The sequence below is a fragment of the Bactrocera dorsalis genome, chromosome 2 (genome assembly GCF_023373825.1).
Source record: "Bactrocera dorsalis isolate Fly_Bdor chromosome 2, ASM2337382v1, whole genome shotgun sequence".
NCBI classification, from domain to species: Eukaryota; Metazoa; Arthropoda; class Insecta; order Diptera; family Tephritidae; genus Bactrocera; species Bactrocera dorsalis.
In genome coordinates, this window is record NC_064304.1 from 96914408 (window position 1) to 96925370 (window position 10963).

General features: G+C 35.9%; 1 protein-coding gene across 1 annotated transcript; it reads left to right on the top strand.

The window, feature by feature from the left end:
• The first annotated feature begins 6208 nt into the window (after window positions 1–6208).
• Window positions 6209–7256, top strand: LOC105231648 (uncharacterized). Its single transcript, XM_011213067.4, has 2 exons — window positions 6209–6369; window positions 6462–7256. Exons 1-2 carry the CDS (start codon window positions 6307–6309, stop codon window positions 7107–7109), a joined length of 711 nt encoding a protein of 236 aa, XP_011211369.2. The 5' UTR covers window positions 6209–6306; the 3' UTR covers window positions 7110–7256.
• The last annotated feature ends 3707 nt before the right edge of the window (window positions 7257–10963 follow it).

Genomic DNA, 10963 nt, shown 5'->3' on the forward strand with positions numbered 1-10963 from the left:
GTACTAAGAAAATGTAGGCGGCGTGTCTCTCAGCGCAGTTACGCAGTAAAGAGAAACACTGGGAAAATTCTATATCCTGCGGATATTTCGGTTTGTTCCCACTATTTGCTACAACGCAATTTCCACAGCGCATGTCCGTTATGCGGCTTGTATACATACCTGAAATTGCACATAAGTACATACATATGTATGTATGTATGTATGTATGAAACATGGTTTGTCATAAACTGCAAGATAAAAGGGTGTGTTGTTATATACATACTTATTTACATATATAACTCTGCTATAACCGCGAAAGCGGTGTCTACGCCAGTAAAGAGGAAGAATATCTGTATTCATCTACAAATACATAAGTATATATGTGTGTATGTATGTACGTATTTACTTCGATTTTGAACTATTTGTAACCCAATCAGCCAGATCGACTGTAAAGTGTACTGTACATATTCGAAGACTGGTGAAATCGTTGGCAAAGTGTATTACATCTGTTGCGAATTACTTTGAAGGCGACAAAATAAATATTGATGTGTAATTAAATATTTTGCGTTTTATTTACGATTTCCAGGCACTTTTTTGTCACAAAGTATTTACATATGTATGTACATATATTTACTTACAAAAACATTTAAGGCATCACAGGCGTCTAGATAGCACTTAGTGCGGCAAGTTAACTTTTTACAATGTTTTTTCATCTACATTACTTATGATCAAAATTGACCCGGACTGACATTTTTTTTTGTTTTGTTGTTGTCACAGTGTATATATACACAAACGCTAAAGTAGATGCCTGTGATGTCACTTAATGTGGCAAGATAATTCTTCACTATTTTCTTTTCATCTACATACCATATGATCAAATTTGACCCGGACTGGCCATTTTTTTATTGTAAGTTAATATCTATTTTGATGAGTGGTATCATGCAACAGTCTTATTTTTTTTAGTTATAATAAATATTATGTATACAGATGCATATATCCAAATGCATGAATGAAATATACATATGTACATACTTATGTATTTACATATTAGACATAATGAATTAATTATTGATAGGCTCGTAAGAGTAATTGTCAAAACAACGTGTTATAATCTCTAGTATTTACATACATACCTGTATATAAATATACGCACATGTGTCTGTATATGTAGCTATGCATTTCGATATGTGTACTCTTAAATAAATACCGCCTGGAACGAGCAGTAAGACCTCCCTTAAAGAATATACTCATTAACATATACATAGTACATAGATACATACATATATACAAATCGCATGCCATGCAACAAATCCCTGCCAACATTTTCTATCGCAAAAGTCACTTATAAGTGACTTCAAGAAGTTACAATTCAACGTCTGCGATACATTTTTTTCATCGTAGAAGTCACTTCCTTATTGAGAAGTTGTTCCCCGCGAACGTTACTTTCAGAAGTAACGTATTAGTGCCTTATGGAAGTTACGTATTAGTGACTTGTGGAAGTTAAAATTTCCGTTTTTAAATTTTTTATATTTATTTCAATTCAAAAATGTATTACAAAAAAATTAAATAATTAATTCATGTGAATATTAGAAATAAGATTTTTTTAAATTTTCAGTTCATTAATTTTTTTTTTTTTTGTACTCTGTCTCGGGCGTGAAGTATGTGCTGTTGACACACTTTATTTATATCCATATCGGTCGAGTTCGAATATTTGGAATGACAGGCATCTATAGGAAAACAGAATTAATTGATTTCTTTATAGTTATAGTTTTATGTGAAATATTACTTTTTATTAGTGCAAATGTTGTAAATCGTTGGATACTGGTTTTTTCATTTGTTCTTTTTTTGTTGTTTTTTTTTCACTTTATTACTGCCGCTATATGTGCTCTCATTAATATTGCATATTAATTTAGATGCTTCTCTTTTATTTTTCAATTTAATAGCTTTTGCTGACAATTCGCTCATTTTAATTATATTTTCAATAATATTTCAAATTAAAACACCACGAAACAAATAATTTTACTTGTTCCAAAAACAATATCGCACTTTAGCACTGACCACAGACTGCAGAAGACACAAAACCAATGAACCAGATGTCAACAACTTCCTTTTCTATTCTGTTGTTTTCATCTAATTTCATTTTGCAGTCGCTGCGACTTCAACGTCCGTGATCGCGTTCATTGTTTATCTTTTGCATAACGGGACAACAATCTTTAATTTAACGTCTGGAAGTGACTTAAAAGTGACGCATTTGGCGTTTGACACGTGAACGCGACAACTATCTTTATTTTAACGTACGGAAGTGACTAAAGCGTGACGTATTTGGCGTTGGCGATAAAAGACACTTCCAAATGTTGGCAGGGAATTGGTGACACACACACAAACTTACTTGAATATTGTTATATGTTTTGGCATATATCTACGAGCATATCCACAACGTAACAGATATACATAGCTAACCATATACATACGTGTATACATACCAATATATTTGTGCAGCAAATATTTTTCTATATTGTATTTTAGTATATTATAGACCAGGACGATTGCTACATAGTTAGCTTTTTCAAGGACGTAACCTTGGAATGCATGCACATGTGTATGTATACAGACATATGTATATGTGTGTATATATACAGTATAATATAAACGACACTGCATTCTTTGCAGAGTGTACCGAAAGTGTTGCCTTTCGAATAATTGCCTCTATATATGTATATATTCATGTTTGTATATGTGTGCACAGCACAATGAAAGGGAGAGGTGGAGAAGCTCGGAGGTAACACCCTGCTAGTTCCGGAGTTCTCAGTGGGGCCCGGTGCTCTGCAACAATTTTTTACAGATTTTTTCACCAATAATTCACTACAATCAATTCTGTCATCCGGTTTTCTCTGTGTTTCCATTTGCATGCCCACGTGCCTTTGTTTGCTTAAGTTATTAAAAAATAAACGGAATCGTTTTAACACGTAAGTAGCTTCCGAAACTTGATGACTTAAAAGTAGCCATAATTCTCTTTTTTTTATAGAACTCCTTCTATCTATACGTTACTATAAAAGCAACCCAAAACAAATTTATAAAAATCCTCCAGTCTCTTAGACTGAATTTAGATCGGAACGAGAGAAAAACACACATTATCGGCAAATTTTCTTTTGATGTCCCTCATTGCGTTCACATAAGCGACAAGAGTACGCCAACTTGAGGCGAACAATTTTCCGCATTTTCTTTCATATCACATTCTCAAATTCTTCGGCGCAAAAATATTTTTGTTTAGCTAATTTCTATCCATATTTACCCTTTTCTAGCGCTATTGCTAAGGAAAGGCATTTCAAAATGAAAAGGCATGCAAATTGCAGCGTACTTTTATGAACAAGAATAAAAAAGTTTTTATTGGAACACGAGCGGCATGATTTCTTTGTCTTTCCTCTTGGTTCCCTCCTCTACGAAAAGCGATTTGGGCGACAAAAAGTGTGCCTTGTTGTGAACATAGTCTCATTCTCCTCTACCAACTACCATCTGCATACAAATTGCAATTATTTACTACCGTCGTAGGCACGAATATGAAGCCTTCATTTGTGCAACAGTGCAATGACCAGACAGTCGACTAACGAATGACTCTGTGGTGAACGAAAAGGGGTTGTGAAATGTTTAGGAAGTTATACATACATATGTACAAACATATAGTTGCACAACTTGCTTTCGGGGTGTCTTTTTAGAAGCTAGTTTCTATATACTTACCTACATATACATATGTACATATACTATATATTACATACATGGGTACAGATTGCAATCACGAGTTTTTAAGGTTTCTCGCACGCTGATCCCGAGATATATAGATACATCTATTTATATACATATGTATGTGTGCATAAGTAAAGGGTGATTTTTTAAGAGCTTGATAACTTTTTTTTAAAAAAAAAACGCATAAAATTTGCAAAATCTCATCGGTTCTTTATTTGAAACGTTAGATTGGTTCATGACATTTACTTTTTGAAGATAATTTCATTTAAATGTTGACCGCGGCTGCGTCTTAGGTGGTCCATTCGGAAAGTCCAATTTTGGGCAACTTTTTCGAGCATTTCGGCCGGAATAGCCCGAATTTCTTCGGAAATGTTGTCTTCCAAAGCTGGAATAGTTGCTGGCTTATTTCTGTAGACTTTAGACTTGACGTAGCCCCACAAAAAATAGTCTAAAGGCGTTAAATCGCATGATCTTGGTGGCCAACTTACGGGTCCATTCCTTGAGATGAATTGTTGTCCGAAGTTTTCCCTCAAAATGGCCATAGAATCGCGAGCTGTGTGGCATGTAGCGCCATCTTGTTGAAACCACATGTCAACCAAGTTCAGTTCTTCCATTTTTGGCAACAAAAAGTTTGTTAGCATCGAACGATAGCGATCGCCATTCACCGTAACGTTGCGTCCAACGGCATCTTTGAAAAAATACGGTCCAATGATTCCACCAGCGTACAAACCACACCAAACAGTGCATTTTTCGGGATGCATGGGCAGTTCTTGAACGGCTTCTGGTTGCTCTTCACCCCAAATGCGGCAATTTTGCTTATTTACGTAGCCATTCAACCAGAAATGAGCCTCATCGCTGAACAAAATTTGTCGATAAACACATTTCGAACCGAACACTGATTTTGGTAATAAAATTCAATGATTTGCAAGCGTTGCTCGTTAGTAAGTCTATTCATGATGAAATGTCAAAGCATACTGAGCATCTTTCTCTTTGACACCATGTCTGAAATCCCACGTGATCTGTCAAATACTAATGCATGAAAATCCTAACCTCAAAAAAATCACCCGTTACATATGTACGTTACCTTCAATACTTTTAAGTGTAGAAATACCTTATAGTCGAAGCAAATTGTTGAGAACCTTAAGCCCAGTTGGTATTTTTCCTGACCACCCTGATACAATTATGCATGTAACGGCTGATCCAAGTGAAGGTATTAAAACTACTAAAATTCGACCAACTTATGGTTAACATAATTGTACTGAGCGTAGTATTCGCAAGATTACCACCCATCTTGAGACCCAGCATCTATAATTGGATAATACTCGACCGACCGTGGTCTATCCACGTCCTGCACGCAGTAAAGAAAATATATCAGCTGTTGCTAAAAATGTACACGATGACAGTGGAGAGTTGATTCGGCGGCGTTCACAGCAACTCTGACTGACGTATGGAACGACTTGGCGCAGTTTACGTCGAGTTCTAAAATTGAAAGCGTAAAAAATGCAGCTTGTGCAAAAACTGAAACCGTTCCATCTTCCCAAGCGACATAGCGTCGCTCTATGTGCTGTTGAAAAGTTCCAAGAAGCTCCGACGTTTTCGAACCAAACATTGTTCAGCGATAAGACCCATTTCTGGATCAATGTGTGTGAAAATAAGTAAAATTGTCGCGTTTGGGGCGAAGAGCAACCTAAAAAGATTCAAGATCTACCATTTCATTCAGAGAAAAACAACGCGTTGATGTGGTTTGTGGGCAGGTGGCATCATCGGTCTATATTTCTTCAAAAATGATATCAGTGAGAACGTAGCCGTCAATGATCTCGGCGACATTTAGTTTCAACAAGATGGCGTTACTTCCCAAACATCGCTATAACCATTGGATTTATAGAGAAAGCACTACGGTGAGCAGTTAATTTCACGTTTTGAGACGGTCGACTGGCCACCAAGATTGTGTGATATCACACGGTTAGCCTTCTTCCTATAGGGATATGTAAAGTCTTAAGTCTATGCGGACAATCCCGCTTCGATTGAGACCTTGAAGAAAAACATCACGCGTGTCATTCGTCAGTTACTAGCCGAAATGCTCAAACGAGTCATCGAAAATTGGACTCGACGGATGAACCAACTGAGATGTAGCCGCGGCCAACATTTGAAAGAGATAATCTTCAAAAAAACAAACGCCAAAGAATGTTCTTTCGAATGATGATAAACATTCCCCATTAAATTTCAAGTTTCTGCGTTTTTTCTCTAAAATAGTAAAGAACCTCTAAATGGATTACCCTTTAAATACTTATGTACATACATAGGTATGTATATGTATATGAATTGTATATATTCATATGTACATATTTATAGCTATTTACATATGTATATGCGTATGTGTTGAAATTTTCTTAATCTCGTTTGAACCCCGCTTTAACCTTTTCATAATTCATATTGTGAATACCGAATGGGAGATAACGGAACTTTTACTACATAGTTAATGAAGTAAATATTTGCTGACGAACAGAAACTGAGGCCACTGGGTCTCAGCAAGTAACTAGAATTCGGTAGCAGTTTAGAATCGAATCAAGTCAATATAAGATCAGAATGCAGCCACGGATACAGTTGCTTTTGTTGGCGGTTATCGCTGTAATCACCAGGGAATCAAAGGTAAGTCACAATATGTTTATATGAAGTCATATAAGTTACATAAGCATAACAAGTTTAAATGTGTATATGTATGTATGTACATATGTTTGTAGCACGCGAACGCCAATGTACTCTTTCGTTTTGCGCTGGATTTTCATGTGAAATCGGGCGAATCCAACGAAACCGACGGTGCCATCAACAAAACTTTGATTTTTGAAAACAATCACGTCACCATTAAAAATAATCTCCAACCGGATGAGTCGATCGAAGAGGAATTAAGTGCAGAATCCGATAAAACGGAACCATCCGGCACAACCGCTGGTCCACTGCGATCTATGTCCGACTTCTGGATGCAAGAACAAAATGTCACCGATGCGACCGAAATCGTAGATGCCTTAACTCAACTCAATCGGGAAATTTCACCAGTTGTTGGACGAAGTGACTACATATCTTCGAAGGTGAAACTAGTTACGCGTTATCTGAATATTTTAGATGCACGAGCAGCTGCCGCAAACAATGCGAACCTAACCAACTCGCATTACAAGTATGACCAGTTGCGAAAGTTCATCAAATTGGCGGACAAATTAAAGGAGCCGCCCATTACTGCTTCTGAACGCACCCTCGATTATATGGTGATGAAGCTGGCTTTGGACAAGTATCACATTGCAGACTTGCAGGCGAAGGTAGAAAAACAGGTGACTGACGCTGAAAAAGCTTGGGAACTGTATGTCAAAACGAGACTGGTCGAAGTGGAGGCTTAAGGGGGCCGGTCTGAATGCGATTACATACATACATGTGACGGATGCAAAACGAGCAGCTGTTCTTAAATGAAATAAAGTTAATTACGTTTGGTGCAACAAATTTGTCTCCAAATAATAATACAAATGTACTTACATATGTATGCATGTATGTCTATAGGTATATACATACATACATAGTATATACAAATATAACTGCGTAAATAAAATTACAACCAAATTGGCAAAAACATTGTTTTTATTATTTTTTTTTTTATATTTATGCGTGTATTACATCTATACACAAATGTAAGTATGTATATGCCCATATACATACATACTGTACATATGTAAGTGCCTTCGAAATAAAATATTGTTATTTATTAATCCATGCCGAGCACCTCCCACACGCTCGTCAGCGAGATGCAGTGAATAAAAACTTTAGTGCATACATAAGTATGTATGTATGTATGTATTATAGGCACTTCATACAAAATTGAAAAAGGGAATGTCAGCTTCCAACATTTACTACACAACAATCACAAGCGCTTCCATTTCACTTCTCCGCCTCGGCCCACAGCCGCAAGGCGAGCATTTCTGGATTTCTAAAATTGTCTGCCACACCGTGACGATGTTTATACCCTGAACAGGGTTTATTAAGTTTGTCACAAAGTTTTTAAAGCTAAAACGAAACGTCGGAGATCGTGTGAAACATATGTGCATACATACATACATATGTGTGTATATAATTATACAAATGATCAGCATGAAGAGCTGAGTTGATTTGGCAAAGCCGTCTGTCGGTGTCTTTAAATGCGAACTGTTCCTTCAGTTTTTTAAGATATCCGTCTGAAATTTTGCATATATCCTTTTCTCTCAGATAAACTGCTCATTTGTCGTGACCGCTGTTATCGGATCACTATAGCGTATAGCTGTCATACAAGCTGAACTATCAAATTCGAGTTCCTGTATGGAAAAAAATTGTATTTGACGAAATATCTACAGGAAATTTCGTAAGAGTTCTTCTTAAAGACAACCGCACAGTTTTCGAACAACTTGTTTGTCCAATCTAAACTATATCATAAAGCTGTCATACAAACTGAGCGATCAAAATCAAGCTCTTGTATGGAAAACTTTGTTGTTTGACAAGATGTCCTCACGAAAATTTTCATATTTTTGTTATTGAAGAGAACGCTAAAATCTCTACACAAAACAATATTGTCCAGATCGGACCAAGATCTTCATAGAATATAATTTTGTCCTTACTAAGTGACCATAATAATACTCGAAGGTTGTTTATATCAAATAACGGGGCTAGAGAGATTTAAAAAAACATTTTCCGTGGATGCAAATCTTGATCGACGTGTATTCACATTGAGATATATGTATGTATGTACATATGTACACACAGTTGTTATAGGAAATGCACCTGTGAAGGGTATTATAGCTTCGGCGCAGCCAATTTAACATTTTTTCTCGTTTTAAATGCACAAAACCCACACACTGCGATACTCAAACAGGAATGCATACTTAATTTTATATGTAAGTATATATGTAGTACATATGTACCTAAATACATATGTACATATGTATGTATGTAAATTCATATTTCCAACAGTTTCAGCTGGCAGCCACTGTAGGCAACGACACAGGCGGCACAGGAAATAATCCCCTGCTTTGAATAGGTGTATGGAAATATTCGATGTGCCGCACTTTCTACTTGAGGATTTGTTTTGTACTTGTTCGAGCAGTAGAAAACTAGGGCAGAGTAGCTTTACTGTTATAATAATTGATTATAGTAGTATTATATTAAACATTTTTGTCAACATTGCGGGGTCTACAAAGTCTATTGCGAGTCCCTACAAATTTCAACTAAGTGGTGGAAAAATTCCAAATAAATATACCATATGAACCATTTCTTGTTAGTGTTTAAAGTTTCTGAATATCTAAGCCGAGTTCTATATAATACTGCGCAGAATCATACGACTTGTTACAACATCTCTCTTATGTATACTTCCCTGCACTTTCTGCATGTATCGTCGTCACTTTTGTCCATCTGTCTCGAATGTGATGCCAATAGATCATTAGACCAACAATCGTCCTGCAGTTCTTTCAAAGCTGTTTGAGTAAAAAGCTTTACTTCGGTGCTCCTGGACATGATCTTGGCGATCCTGCATGTCTCTAAGGCATTACACCTCGCCCTGATCCGTCTGTCAGTCCGTTTGGAAATTGCATAGTTTTTAGCGACTTCCGTATTTCCCGTTCTGTTTCGGTAGCTAGATTTTGCAGAGGCTGCTGCTATGGAAACCTTAAGCTCACTGACAGTTGATTAAGATGGAGTTTACTTCATTTCAAAATATCTATTTTGTAAATATTGTATGTACATACATACATATGTATGTAAGTATGTACTCCAGTCCTCAATAATAAAAGTTACGTAAATAAACCACTTAAGGGTTTACATAGATTTACGGCTTCAAAAAAAAAAAACATAATTTTTTTATGGCTTTATTAAATTCCAAAACACCTCAAGACCTCCTAAATTTTCAAGTTGATCCGAGTAATAGTTTCAGCGATACAGCCTTGAGATAATTTCGCGCTCGAGGCTAGCTAGGCTAAGTTCGCCGTCTTTAGACGCGTTTTCTCCAAACTATGTTTTTGAAGTCGGTTGGCAAGATTTTTCGAGAACTATTCCACCGATCTTCATGAAATGTTAAACAAGTCTTTGGGCTACATTTCTTAAACACTTGGACAAAGTAGTTTTTTTCGTTTAAAATTATTTTAGAAAAGAATGTCGTGAAATTTTCACTGAAATTTTAATTTTTCTGTAAAAATATCTACCAAAAATCTAATTTTCAGTTTTTTCCCCTAGTCCTTATTTCACTTTAGATGATCCTGCAAGGAGTTATACTGGAGTTTTTTTCGAGGGGTCATCGGAAATGGCGTCGCAATGGCCGAGTTTAAAATATTTTTTTTCCAAAAATTTCAGAATTTCTTTGTTAATAGTGTATGTTTGTAACAATAAAAAGTTCTAATAAAATATTTCATTTTTTATATGAGAAAATAATTGTTGAAAAAAGCTGTGTTTCACCAGAGGAAAGCCATGTAACCCCTTAACTGCCGTCAATTTTTTTTTTCTATTTTTATTAACCTTGGATGTTCTTTCTCCACAGGTTCCATAGTTCCAATACAATGTAATTATGTATATACCTACATACATATACTATGTATGAATGCATGTACATTTTTATATATTGTATGGATGTACATATGTATGTACATTCGTCTATATACCAACATCTCTACCCTGTAGTGATTACCTTGAACGGAAACATCTGTCGCAACGGTTTCCATTGATTCGCTTTAAAGTTGATCCTCATTATTTTTTACTCAATGTGTACATACATACACACGAATGTATGTACATGTGTATATACATCCAGTATATTCCCCTTTGTAATATTGCCCTTCCTTTTGTCGGGTTCGTTGCTATAGATATGGTTAAGGGTGCAAAAAAAAGTATATGGTACGTGAGTATGTATGTATCTACACATGTATTATCTACAGCGACCGTTTCGTAACGTATTTTTGTACGACCCTCGACCGGTTCCGACCGACACCCTACCCATAAGATATGCATTGTGTATAATTTCATCGAATTTAATACGTTGTGATATCGTCTGCTTCTATCTATGTATATATAGTATGTATGGTATATTTATATCGATCGTCTGGAGAATCAGTTTACATGTAGTATGTGCATTTCATATATGTAAGTACTTTTGTATGTATGTAAGTATGTATTACATGCACGTAAATTTAATTTGTATGGTTATATACTACACACTTAAATATGTATGTAGGTGTGTATGTATGCA